This window comes from Stomoxys calcitrans, chromosome 2 (assembly GCF_963082655.1).
Source record: "Stomoxys calcitrans chromosome 2, idStoCalc2.1, whole genome shotgun sequence".
NCBI classification, from domain to species: Eukaryota; Metazoa; Arthropoda; class Insecta; order Diptera; family Muscidae; genus Stomoxys; species Stomoxys calcitrans.
In genome coordinates, this window is record NC_081553.1 from 185,706,134 (window position 1) to 185,720,899 (window position 14,766).

General features: G+C 41.9%; 1 protein-coding gene across 7 annotated transcripts in view; it reads right to left on the bottom strand.

The window, feature by feature from the left end:
• LOC106086045 (sodium-coupled monocarboxylate transporter 1) overlaps positions 1–14,355 on the bottom strand; it is a 97,612-nt gene extending 83,257 nt beyond the window's left edge. For 2 of the 7 annotated variants that reach the window (XM_013250554.2, XM_059362390.1), the window contains exons 1-2: positions 13,922–14,355; positions 5,886–6,872 (exon numbers count right to left, since the gene is read on the bottom strand). In XM_013250554.2, coding sequence (XP_013106008.2) covers positions 5,886–6,424 — 539 coding nt within the window. In that variant the 5' untranslated portion in view covers positions 6,425–6,872; positions 13,922–14,355. The remainder of the gene's footprint in view (positions 1–5,885; positions 6,873–13,921) is intronic. The other 5 variants (XM_059362388.1, XM_059362387.1, XM_013250552.2 and 2 more) reach the window with 5 other exon arrangements.
• Positions 14,356–14,766: the final 411 nt, after the last annotated feature.

Consider the following 14,766-nt stretch of genomic DNA (forward strand, 5'->3'; position numbering starts at 1 on the left):
TTAAGTTCTTCTCTGACTTAGCAGATGTGAACATTCCCAAGTTATTAGTCTTTTTAAAGGGATCTGGCTGGTGATACTGTAGGAACTTTAAGGGATAGACACCTCTTGTCCTTAAAATGCCTTTAAATTCACTTTATTTTGACAACATCCTAATCATTTCTTTTAAAGCAACCATTCTAAGAATTTTGACACATTATTTTCCCATGAAAGAGGGTCAACGTTTCTGAAAGCCTTTGGTATACACCACCCTGTTCGCTTATTATTTGGTATTTTTTCCATAAGATTTCTTTATTTAAAAGAATTTCGGACAGGGGAATTGAACAATTTTCTTTCTCAGTAAGCAAACTCCTTTTTAACGCCTTCGAAAATACAAATCCATAAAGCATTCACTTAATTTTGTCACGTTCCTAAAACAACATTTAAAATAATTCTAAGAAATATCCTCCCCCCAACGAAAAAACAGGACTCAAGGTGGGTCTACCCAACAATGAACAAAAAAAAAACCTAAAAAATAGGAAAACGAACAAACCAAAAAATCCTTATGCAAATCCTTAACCTTTTTCCCTTTGGCAACACTTTCATTTTACCAAAGAAATGGAAAAGGACTCCACCCCCTGCTCAAACCCCAGGCGGACACGTGCACTTTATCGAAGGTGAAATTCAGCTGAAATAAACATCCCTTAAAATTGCGCGCGGCGGTAATTAGAATTCCAAACACGTTGCAATGAGTGAATGAAAATCTATTTCACTGTTTAATGTTTGCCAAACAAACAGCAAAAATTTTGGAAATTTGAATTCTTGGAAAGAAAAAAGAAATCAAAATTCTAGATTTTTAATATGCATAACAAACTCTTGCGTTTTCAAAAGGTGTGCAAATGATAATGACGATGGCTTTCTCTCAAATGCCATAGAGCTGGAAAAATGCTTTCCAAAGCTAGGCCATGAAATGAGATATTCAAAAAATTTGACCTCTTGATGATGTACCTTTGGCATTTACGCCCTCGCTGGGCCCAAAAAGGCTTTTTCACAAAAGCAGCCACAAAGTGAATTCATTGAAGAAGGAAAAAAAACCATGCTCTTCGAAACTTATGCAAATTCTTTGCAAACTAAAGTTCATAGACTTTTGCAAAATGATTGTTTAATTTTGTTTTGATGGTACAAAAAAATTTAATCTAAGGATAATCACTTAATGATTTGATCCTTGAAAATGCTGAGTGCAAAAAAAAACACAATTTGCATTAATGAAAACGCAAAAAAAATGAAAAACAACAGGTGCAAATTCTATTTGAAACCAATACCATGTTTGGCAATTACTTCCCTTCCAACGCGGATATTTGCCTAGGGCAACAACTTCCCAAAGTCTTTAAATACATTCCGAGCTGTGAGAACATTGAGTTCACCCAAGAACTTTAAGAAGTGGTTGAGGCAGCGGATGAGTAACTCAATATTCAACACAATCTAGAACAATTTAGTGTTGCACAAGGTGGAGGGGAACAAAACTTACATAACCTGGAGATGGGGGAACTACTGATGGCGGCTCCAATTAGCCATCAAAATATTGTAGGTTAGGTTATGTTAGGATGAAAAGAGGGTGCAGATATTAATCGGCCTCATGTCACTATATTCATACATCTAAGCCAGTTATCGGATCTCTGGTTGATTCAAACTACAGTCGTCGGGCAACCTTCTCGGAATGACCAATCTAAGTCCTTCAAAGCCCACCTGGTCGTTTAGTTTGGAACCATCTGTATAGATGTCTATGTAACTTCTGTTACCAGGGATATCGAAGTTCCAATCGGTTCTATCGGGAATAGTGCGACAGTACTTCTTATCAAAAATCGGCTCAGGTAGGGTGTAATCTACACTGCCTGGAACAATGAGAAAGCTCCTTTAACCTCACGGCAGTAGTCACTGCAATTTGTCTAGCAACAATGTCCCGAGGCATAAGATGTAGCATTAAATTCAGTGCATCAGATGGTGTCGTCCTCAGTGCCGCTGTGATTCACAAACAAGCCATCCTTGGATCCGTTTGAGTATTGAAAAGTAGGTGGACTTTTGAAGCGTCGTCCACCAGATCGCAACACCATATAGCATTATAGGTCTGACAACTGCAGTATATACCCAATGCAGGACACGCGGTCTAAATCCCCAACTTTTGCCAAAGGCTCTCTCGGGTATAGGGAAAGAGTTACCGCGGCTGACCTTTTTTTTCTGATGTTCTCCCCAGGCTTCGAACCTAGGCGTTCAGCGTCATAGGAGGACATGCTAAGCTCTGGCCTCCAGGAGAATGTGCCTCTACCAAAGCCATCGGTTTGATGTTAAATTCTTTGCTACAATTTTCGGACTTAATTTTGATTGCAGAACATCTCAATTCGCTCATACTCTCGTTTTTCTTCTTCTTGCGGAATTAACGTTTCTTCTCTCTCCTTTTCTCTCGAAGCCACTCCTTCGCCTGGCACATTGCTGCTGACCGTAAAGTTGCCCTATATGCCGCTTTCTTGGCTTTAGTAGCTTTTTGACACTCCTGGTCGTACCATGGGTTCCTTGGAAGAGGCTTTTGCTACCCGAGTACGCCTAAGCCCTGAAAATATATCAGCAACGTGCTCTATTCTCATATATTTGAACCCCCTATTGTCATTGGGCTTAAAATTGGCTATCACATTCGTTTTCAAATCTCAAATACCATTCACTTAAACCACTTATTGAAAAAGCCAGCAAATATGTCAGGTTTGGGGAATGGACCCTAAAAACTAAGAATATTGAGCTCCACCGTCTTGAAGACCCAAATTGTCTTGGTGAGCAAATACGTCCTACTTGGGGGTTGTTATGGTGGTGGGACGTCCCCTAGACAGTTGGTCCCGAATGTTGATGTCAGATTCATGGTCTACTCCCCAATACCCTCCATTTGAGCTCCAATTTCCCATAGTCGGCAAACATGTCCGGTTTGAGGAGTGTTTTGCGGGATGGAGCAGTCACTCAGTGACTTGGCTTTGAAAATATATATCAGATTCGTGTTCTACTCTAAAATACCATTTATTTGAGCCTCAAATTGCAATATCAGCAAATACTTACTATTTGGGTGGTGTTAAGAGGTTAGGGTGGCCCCATAGACACTTTTTCCGAACATTGATATCCGATTCGTGCTTGACTTTCTAAGACCTTTCATTTGAGTCCCATATTGCAATGGTCATAAATTTGTGTTCTTTGGGATATGGGGCGGTCCCCCAAACACTTGGTCCCACATCTGGATATCAGATTCGTTTTCTACACTCAAATACCTTTTATTTAAGCCCCATATTGTCATGGTCAGTAAATAAGTCCTGTTTGGGGGGTGCTTTGGGAAAGGAGTTGACCCCCAGAAGCTTTGCCCCAAATTTGGCTATCAGATTCGTATTTTACTCGCAAATACCTTTCATTTGAGTCCCATATTGTTATGGTCGGTAAATATGTCCTCCAAACACTTGGTCCGACAATTGGATATCAGATACGTTTTCTAATCTAAAATACCTTTCATTTGAGTCCCATATTATCGCGATCGGTGTATATATATATATTTGGTATATTGTCGTGATTGGTATATATATACATTTGGTAGGTTTTGGTAGGGGGCGCCCCACCCCCCCCACCCTTGTTAGGTTTTGAGATGGGGCGCCGCGCCCACCCTCCTAGGTACCCTATCCAAAATTTGAATACCAAATTTGTTTACCCACCACCGAAGGATGGGGGTATATTCATTTTGTCATTCCGTTTGCAACACATCGAAATATCCATTTCCGACCCTATAAAGTATATATATTCTTGATCAGCGTAAAAATCTAAAACGATCTAGACATGTCCGTCCGTCTATCCGTCTGTCTGTTGAAATCACGCTACAGTCTTTAAAAGTAGCGATATTGAGCTGAAATTTTGCACAGGTTCTATTTTAGTCCATAAGCGGGTTAAGTTCGAAGATGGGCTATATCGGACTATATCTTGATATAGCCCCCATATAGACCGATCCTCCGATTTAGGGTCTTAGGCCCATAAAAGCCGCATTTATTATCCGATTTCGCTGAAATTCGGGACAGTGAGATGTCTTAGTCCCTTCGACTTCCTTCGTTAAATTCGCCCAGATCGGTTCAGATTTGGATATAGCTGCCATATAGATCGATCCTCCGATTTATGATGTAAGGCCCATAAAAGAAACATTCATTACCCGATTTTGCTGAAATTTGGGACAGTGAGTTGTGTTAGGCCCTTTGACATATTTCTTCAATGTGGTCCAGATCGGTTCAGATTTGGATATAGCTGCCGATTTCTTGATTTATGGTTTTGGGCCAATAAAAGGTGCATTTATTGTCCGACGTCGCCGAAATTAGGGACATGGAGTTATGTTAAGCCCCTTGACATACTTGTGCAATATCGCACAGATCGGTCCAAAATTGGGTATAGCTGCCATATAGACCGATCTCTCGGTTTTAGGTTTTGGGGCCATAAAAGGCGCATTTACGGTCCGATGTCGCCAAAATTTAGGACAGTGAGTTGTGTTAGGCTCTTCGACATCCTTCTTCAATTTGGCTCAGATCGGTCAAGATTTGGATATAGCTGCCATATAGACCGATCTCTCGATTTAATGTTTTGGGCCCATAAAAAGCGCATTTATTGTCCGATGTTGCCGAAATTTGGGACAGACAGTTAAGTTAAAACCCTCCACATATTTCTGCAATTTGGTCTAGATCGATCAAGATTTGCATATAGCTGCCATATAGACCGATATCTCAATGTAAAGCTTTGGCCCCAAAAAAGGAGCATTTATAATCCGATTTCACTGAAATTTGACACAGTGACTTGCGTTAGGCTTTTCGACATCCATGCTGTATATGGTTCAGATCGGTTTATTTGGTTGTGGTTTTCATATATACCCGAGGTGGTGGGTATTCAAAGTTCGGTACGGCCGAACTTAATGCCTTTTTGCTTGTTCTTTTTAGGTTACTATAAGAGAGCACACAAAATTTCGCTTAAATCGCAACCACCATCTTCGAGATCTGGCGTTTCTAAACATAAGTGTAAGGGGAGGGTCCGCTCCCCCTTCAGATATAAAAAAAATTAGTACTCTATTTTCACCACGGGATTACCATCAGTGAAAATTTCAAGAAAATCGGTTCAGTCGCTTCTAGGTCTATAAGGAACACACAAATAAACAAGCCTACAAACCTACAAATGGGACGTTCCTTGAATGAACTACCATATGTAGAATTGTATGTAAAGTGCAGTTTTTCGTAAAATTTTTCTAAATATTTGCTTTTTAAACAATTTGTCTGACTTTTGATGCCTGTACCTGAGGCAAGGTTTCGGCAATAGCTTTTGAGGATTCCCTTGACCACTTATCACTTAAAGTCATTTTTCCTACTAATTTTCCTAGCTAATGTTTCTAAGATTTACTCTATAATTGTTTCCCATATTTAGTTCCTTTGCATCTTCAATTAGAGATCATGGACGAATTAAAGGGGAACAAACTTTCTTTTGTTATTTCATTGCCTTAAATTTTCTTTTACTCATTTCACACCTTATCCCAATATCCTTTTACTCATTTAACTTTCATAAAGGACCAAAAGAATCCATGGAAACTTTTGCAAACTAAATGAATTAAGTTAAAGAAAAACTACGGAAACTAACGCTAATGAATTCCTTCCGTATTCTATTTTGTCGCCTATGTTGTTATATATTTGCTTTTATTCTTAAAACTTCCGCTTACTTATTTCCCCCCTCGCTTTGTTCCCCAAAGGGCCCTAAACATTAAAGTGGAAAAGTTTGGGTATAACATCTTAAGCTAAGATTTCAAGAAATTCAGAAATTTTCCATGATTTTTGTGGTTATTTTGGGAGAATGAAGGCAGACACACTTACCTGGCCACCAGTGACAAAGACACCGGAAACACTTTCATTTTACGACCACCCACCAAGTAATCCAAGGCCTCGGAGCCACGACGATGTTCGGTGGCTGAGCGTTTTTGATTCTTTTGTTTCTTTTCAATAAAGCCAAAGTAGAAACCGATAAAGGCACAAATGATTAACATCAAAACGAAAACGCAATAATCCACCCAGCCAAAGTGTTGCAGCGATGAACTTAAGTCGGCCACATTAAGTTGGTCCGGCTGAGCCGAAGAGGAAACGGAAATGCTGGCCTTTGAGGTGCTGGGTAAAAATGCTGCCGTTGATGTAGTTGTAGTTGTAGCTGTAGAAGTAGTGGTGGTTATTGTTGATGTTGTGGTTGGGTTAGTAATTAAGGTCCTCATAGTTTCCTTTATGGATGCCATGGTCGTTGTAAACATTTCCATAATGGGCTGCTGACCGCCAGCATTTGTAGCTGTTGCTGCAGTGGTAGTTGTAGGAGTAGCCACTGTGCTTGAAGCCACAGCCATGATACCTGCTGTGTTGCTTGACATTATTTTTGAGACCACCAACTGTTTTCTAGTGGTTTAAGCAGTGAAATTGTAGCTAGTGCTTGTTGGATACTTGAATGAAGTGTATAAAATTGCTATTGTGACTAGCAGGGTGTGCTGGGCGGACTGGCTAGCTGGCTTCCTTTGATTTGCACTTAATTAAGTTTAGTTATTTTTGGCTTAATATTGGCGAAATATTCTCAGAATCTCTGTCCATGCATTGGAACAAGTTTTTATATTTCAACATTCATTGGACTGTGGCAATCTTTTTTTTTTTTTTGGCTACTACACAAATTTACACAGCTTAGGCATGTGGTGTAAAAAGTTCTGGCATTCGCAATCGATTTTAATGGAATTTTTTTTTGTTCACTTTTTTTATTGTGCGGTTTTGTATGTGGTTGCCTTGCTTTGAATTTCACTTTAGAATTAATTTAATTTATTTGCATTTCTTCTGTAAATGAAAGAAGTTTTTGTCAAGCTTGTCAACTGTCGTCGTCGTCAATGTCAACGGACTTTGTAGTCTCGCTGTCCCTAACTCACCGACCACTTGTGGAGTCTCAGACTTTGATAACTGGATTAAACATTGTAAAAGAACTTTAAGGCGTTAGCAAGCAGCAAATAAGTTTTGCTAATTGTAATAACTTATGGTTTTTTTTAAGAAAATAATTTTCTAATGGCCTTGGATTGAGATTTTCGTCTTTAATCTCATAATGCCGATTTAAATTGATGATGGTAGCTGAAATTGTTAATGACTTGTTATAGGCTAAGATGACAGACAATTTAGAGGGGAACCTTAAACGGCCTTGAATGTAATTTGAAGCAACTAAACTATAATTAAATTTTCAAAATTTTCTTTAACTTTTTCCAATGAAAGCTATTTCTCATTTAATATTTAAACAAGTAAGAGCGTGCTATATATGGTTCTGAAGCATGGGTACTTGTGAAAGCAGATGAGACTGTGCTTCGAGTATTTGAGAGAAAGATTCTTCGTAAAATATATTGACCAGTTTGTGATAATGGAGAATATAGGCAACGTATGAACCACGAGCTGTATGAGCTGTATGACAACGTTGGCATAGTTACACGCATCAAAATACAACGGCTGCGTTGGCTAGGTCATGTTGTCAGAATGGATGAAGAAGCTCCAGCAAAGAAGTCTTTTGAAGGCAAACACGGTGGTACACGCAAACCGGGAAGACCAAAAGCCCGATAGAAAGATCAAGTGGTGGGAGACACCTCGAAACTTGATGTCAGAGATATTAGAATGAGCGCAGAAGATCGAGGCGCTTGGAACGCTATTCTACGTTCGGCTAGTGGAATTAAAGCAAATAAATACAGAGAGCATGTGGGCAAAATGATGAGACGTCAAGCATTTCCTATGCCATTGCCCGGTTTTCGCGGCTAGCAGACACCGGCACTTAGCTAGGGACACAATACCAGACGTGAACCAACTTAGGAGCTTGATATGGATTTTGCATGAAGCACATAATTCCTGACTATTTCGAGGTTGCTTTTAATACCCTCCCCCATAGGACGGGGGTATACAAATTTCGTCACTCTGTTTGTAACATCTCGAAATATGCGTCTAAAACACTGTCTGCCGAAACCACGCTAACATTCGGAGGAGCAAAGGTAGGCGCTTGAAATTTTGCATAAATACTTTTTATTAGTGTAGGTCGGTTGGGATTGTAAATGGACCAAATCGGTCCATGTTTTAATATAGCTGCCATATAAACCGATCTTGAGTCTTGACTTCTTGAGCCTCTAGAGGGCGCAATTCTCGTCTGATTTGACTGAAATTGGTATCACTTTCAACAACTGTGCTTAGTATGGCCAAAATCGGTTCATAACCTGATATAGCTGCCATATAAACCGATCTTGGCTTTTGACTTCTTCAGCTTTTAGAAAGCGTAATTCTTATCCGATTTGGCTGTAATTTTGCACTTGGTGTTTAGGTATCACCTTCAATAACTGTGCTCAGTATGGTTCAAATCGGTTCATAACCCGGTGTAGCTGCCATATAAACCGATCTTGGATCTTGACTTCTTGAGCCGCAATTCTCATTTTGTACAAATGCTTCCCCCATGACCTTCAACATACGTGTCCAATATGATCTGAATCGATCTATAGCTTGATACAGCTCCCATATAAACCGATCTCTTGATTTTGCTTCCTTAGCCCCTACGAGGCGAAATTCTTATCCGAATGGACTGAAATATTACACAATGACATTTACAATGTTCAGAATTCAATTCATTTATTGTCCAAATCGGACTATAACTTGATATAGTTCCAATAGCATGACAGTCCTTACTCATTATTTTTTGTTTGCCTAAAAATAGATACCGCGCAAAGAACTCGACAAATACGATTGATGGTGGAGGGTATATCATGGCTGACATACCAAACGGTACAGTACTGCACAAATGTAGCCAGAATTAGGAGGGGATAACCTTCGCTGAAATTTTTCTGATGTTTTCTCCCCGGATTCGAACTTAGACGTTCAGCGTCAGAGGCGGACATGCTAACTTCTGCGCTACGGTGACCCATGCGCAATGCGGCTTTAGACGGTGTTAATCCACCATAGACCAGTAATTCACTCTGCCCCAAATCCTGGAAAAGTCCCGAGCTATCGACAGCCCTTGCGACCAAAGACATTTCAAACGTCAGTGTTTGGTATCCCTGAAAAATTCATGCAGCAATAGGAAAGAATCTGTCTACAAACCATTCAATATCAAACGAGGTTTCAGACAGGGAAACAGCCGAGCATGTTATCTGTTTAATATCCTGCTTCAGAAGATTATAAGCGTGACACACTACTTACAAAACAACATAAGCTAATCAATCCCATAGCCGCCGGTTGCAATCCCATTGCAGCCGGTTGTACGCACCGATTGACCCGATAGAATCCTTCAACGACAAGGGCTGCCACCTCAGTGTACGTGTTCGTCCTTTTTGTGTCAAAGGGAGAGGCACATCCCGGAGTGCCTCCGCACGCTTTTGGTTAGTGGCGGGATTGAAAAGAACCCCGGACAGTGGTTTTGTTCAGTTTGCCAGAACCGCTTCCATTATCGGTCGGTGTCGGTGAGGTGTAACCAGTGCATGGAACCGATCTTGCTCTGGCCCTACGTCACTACGGAGTACAGTCACACTGAATATGTTGCAAGGTGCTGTACGAACATAGACAGCAGTACGTCACAAGCGTCGTCGTCGTCCCCTTCTGCGTTCTCGTCGTCGGACTATGTTTAACACTCCGACCTCTCCCGTGGGGCAATATTCGCAACAGCAGTATCCCAACCCCAATATTAACAGGCCAGGGCCTGGAAGGGGATCATTTTTTAATTGCAGCAGTCGCCGTGGAAAGATCGATGAGATTGTAGATTTTATGAGTCGGAAGAGCATATTGGTTTCATCGATCCAGGAGACAAAGCTAACCAACACCTGCAGCTTGAACAGTTGTCACTAATACAATGTGCTACGTAGGGATAGCTTAAGGAATGGAGGTGGGGGATTGGCCTTCGTATCCACCATTCCGTGCTGTAAAGACCCATCTCGCCTGCGACTGGCGCTATTAATCCCTACATGGAGTGCATTGGGATAGCTGTTAGGTCCGGTACTGCCGAGATAGAGCTAAACAAAGTGTACATACCGCCGGTTGGGGGCTGTGTCCCAATTAACGGCCAGGGTTTCAAGCCCAACATAAGTGGGTTACTATCCACTGGCCATAATCGTCTGGGACTTTAATGCGCATTACGTTTCTGATATTCTCCCCTAGGTAACGACCAGCGGATCATAGGTTTGGCAGAGCAGATTTAAGGCTCCACGTTTTGCACGGTGAATGAGGATGACTCCACAAGGATTACGAGGGGGTGTAGCAGCTCACCAGACATCCCCTGATCTCCTGAGTGACGTAACCCGGCAAGCCATCATTTCTTTTTGATCAGACCACCTCCCCATAATTCTCACCATCGACCGACCGCACGACTTCATAACCTCTGCGCGCTAAACGTTTATCAATAAAAAGCAGGCCGATTGGGTTGGCTTCAGAGAGCTGACACCCACCTCAAATGTGCTAGTTGCCGAGAGGAAAATACGAGACATTATTAACGCAGCAGCCGCTCGCTTTATACCAGCCGGTCGAATACCCCAAGTGTGGCCCAATATCCCGGCGCATACAGTGGTACTCGCAAACGAGCGTAATGGGATGCGCTACACCACCCATTTACGCTGACCCCATTAACCCCAGAATGAGCGAGCTGAAGCTGTAAATAAACAGGTTAGTCAACGAACACTTGGAGCAATGTAACTTAGGTACCGGTTTAGGCAAGTTGTGGTGTACTCTTAAGTCACTCTCGAAGGTAGACGGGATGACAGAACCTCAGTCACTTTTGGTGACGCAACGGTGACTGATGCGAAGAGGTGCGCCAGGTTGTTCAACCGTCAATTTATTGTGTATGTGTACAGGGCTAGGAGCAGACCCATTCTTCGTATCAGTGGTCTTCGAGCCAATGGACAGCCATCACAATTTACCATGGACGAAGATATAAATTTCATCCAAAGCATTGGACCCCGACGGAATCTCTTCACTGATGCTGAAGATTCTGGATCAACTTGGAGTCGAGTACCTTCCAACCGTCCGTAACCTGTTTTTGAACACTGTTATAGTACCCGATGTCTGGAAGATGGGCAGGGTGATCCACCTACTGAAGCCTGGAAAGGATCCGAGTAAGGAGGATTCATACAGACCTAGTACCTATATGAGGTACTACTCCTCCCGAGCCTCGTTGGAGAATTTCCACCCGCCGAGCATCACCATGGATTTCTAAGATTGCGTAGCACAACAATTGCTCTGCATGTTATCACCGCATACACTTGCAGTGGCTTCAAACAGCCCAGGCCGTGTGATACGATGGTCATCGTGGCCCTAGACCTATCGAAGCCATACGACACGTTCAGCCATGCCGAACTTTTTGAGGACATCGCCTATACCTTCTTCCAGCCTAGCCTGAAACGCTGGGTCGCGAATTACCTATGTGGTTGCCAGTAATTTGAGGAATTTAGGGATAAGAAATCGTAACACCGTAGAGTGAAACAGGGAGTTCCCCAAAGCGGGGGTGATATCTTCGGCACTGTTTAACCTCTACCTATCCTCCATTCCATGCCCTCCAGACCTCATAGAGATTGTATCATATGTCATAGAGATCGTATCACCCATTGATGACATCTGCGTTACGTTAAACATCTACCTCAACGAACTTGCCTCTTATTTCGCTGCAAGAAATTTTAAGATATCTGGCACTAACTCTTCGGTCACATTGTTTGCTACATACACGCATGAGGTGCGTAGGGAGCTGAAAGTGATGGTCGACGGAGTGACAATTCCGACCATCAAGTGTCCCAAAATACTCGTACTTGGTGTCACATTTGACAGCTCTTACAAATTCTCCAAACATGCCACAGCAATATTCGATAAAGTCATATACCTTTGACTTTATCGAATATCCTCAAGCCACTTGCCGTCACTTGCAATTTGGGAGCTGACAAAGAAACCTTAATGACAAGGTACACAGCAATTGGCCGGTCATGCAACGCCAATGTGGTCCCGTTAGCTTTGTGACACGCACTGGAATAATATACAGATCTGTCATAATGCCGCCCTTCGAACTACACATGGACCACCTCCGTCAGGAAACAAAGATTCTACCGTGCGAAGACATAATTACATGCTGCCTTAGCAATACCTTTTGGGTTGTTATTGCAGATACCATTCAAATCATCATCTGGATAGGCATTCACCGCCCAGAAGCCTCAAGGTAGATCTATATGATCTAGATCCAGCGCTACAAGAGAGAACCTCTAGATCAAGCGGGCCCATACAACATTCATGCAGACACGGTAGCAGATGCGGTGAATAGCTAACGGGTGAATGTGGTCTTTGGAGAACGACCGTCTCCCATGCACCTGGAGAGATTTACCTCCCCCGGCAAACCAGAGTGATTCTGGCAATAAGCGTAGAAGGCCCCTGGGGCCACCAAGAGTTTAGAAAGCTACGTTGTAATCGACAAAGTTAGCTTATTTTTGTGCTTCTCAAAGGGTTTTAGCACCCACCAGACGAATGGGCTGGTGACGCTTATGGTTCTGGCTCAATTACCATCCGGCAGATGCAGCATCTTCAAATCTTACATAGCAAAGGATTGGTGCCAGCGTGCAGGATGTGTGTCCCGATTGTGACCTGGGATCACTCGGCACTTGTCACCTGTTTAACTGCCCAGCCAGACCCACTCGACTTAGGCCCAGATTCCTCTCGACGCACCACATCTAAGTCGCAGAGTTCCTGAATCCTGGATCTGGACACTCAACAGAATCAAGCAGACGAGAGATGAAACACAACACACTGCTACAGCAACAACAATCTAAATTCCGATGGAGTCACCTAGACAGTTCACATAGCTTACCCGAATACTGTACTATATATTAAACGGAGATTCATGCCATTACAAAAGTTACAAAAATGAAGCGGCGAAGATGTTATGTCCTTATAGCAAAATTGCAAATTTTACTCATGAATTTCCGCTAAGGAACAGGGGCAAACTTCTCACATATCAATGAGTGCAGCCCGATTCAAGTTTAAGCTCAATGATAAGGGGCCTCCTTTTTATAGCCGAGTCTGAACGGCGTGCCGCAATGCGACACCTCTTTGGTGAGAAGTTTTACATGACATAGTACCTCAAAAATTTTGCCAGCATTAGAAGAGGAAAACCACCGCTGAAAAAAATTTTTGATGGTCTCGCCAGAATTCGAACCCAGGCGTTCAGCGTCATAGGCGCACATGCTTATCTCTCCGCTACGGTGGCATTTACGTCCTTATAGCAATTGTCGTAAATATCTTGCCGGACGCCAGGCAGCCATTAAATCGCTGGGGAATGTTTTTCTTAAAAGTCGCCTTTGACTTCTCTTAACACAATGGGTGAACGGTTGGAATCCCAGGGAATTAAAGAACTGATAATATTGCAAGACGATGAAATAGAAATTGAAATCTGTTGGTATGCCTCTAACCACATGTTTAGTTATTCTTCGAGATATGGTCTAAATGGCAACGGATAACCGATGGACAGGATTTTGAAGGCTTTGTACATTACAAGAAGAGGTCTATCATCCCTTTGCTTACGTTGGCTAGATCAGTTTATGGTGTTCGCCAAGCTCATCACAATCTGATTGAAAAACATGCTGATAGACTCAAGGTAGCTAGTAACGATTTTTACAGAAACTGTGAGGACGTCAAGGAAAAGGACAACAAATTCAAATAGTTCTTCAAACAATGCAATTTTTAATATCACTTTCTGGAACTCTGCATAATTTTAATCCAGTTACAAAACACTAAATCTCTGTGGGGGAGAGTATTCACAATAGTTTGCATTTTTTTTCTTTTTTTCTTTATTTAATCACAAAAGGATCTTTTGACAGGACTCTGAATAGCACCCCGTTATTTTCAACACTAACCCGTTGTGTTTGTGATCGTTTTGATGCAAACGCGCTTTTACAGTTACGCCCGATTTTATCCGTAATTTACGCGTTTACACATCGGAACATTTCACACAACTGAATCTTCGGTGTGAAAAGATGTTTCATCATACAAATGAAAATTAATCCACATCTGCCTTAACCGTAACGTATACTCGTAGTAGAAAAAAAGAACATTTCTTTCTTCTGATAGATAACTTTTATTTTTTCTCTTCTTATTGTTGTTGTTGTTGATATTTTATAATTTTATTACGAGCAAAGATTGTGATGATGAGCGATGTCAGTAGCTATGATCGTGGATGTAGATGCCAGTGGCTGCCAGTGGCTGTGACTATGAGCCGCAGACAAACAGATCAAATAGCCTGCTCCAGACTTGTGACTCGCGATGCGAGATATCAGCTACTTAGTACTGGCTGAATGACTGACATTTTTTTTCTATTCGTCTGTTCACCTCCAAGCACAAGTGCAGAACCTCTCAACGACACTTGAACGGCCAGCCAGACAAACGAATGGACGGACAGACATTGAGAGCGCCACTAAACGATAGGTTAGACAAGTATAATTTAATGATAGTTATAAACAAATTAAACAAATGCTTCTCCTTTTTGCTAGGGATTTAAATTTAAAGCTGAACGAGAACAATTATTAACATGCGCTACACAATGGGAAGGAAGGCAAAATAAATGTCCATTGTTTTTAGAAAAATGATAGAAAAGACAGGCAGTGCGTGTGCGTTGTGATGAATCGGACCGAATCTTATATACCCTCCACCATGGATCCCATTTGTCGAGTTCTCTTCCCGGTATCTCTGTTTAGGCAAACAA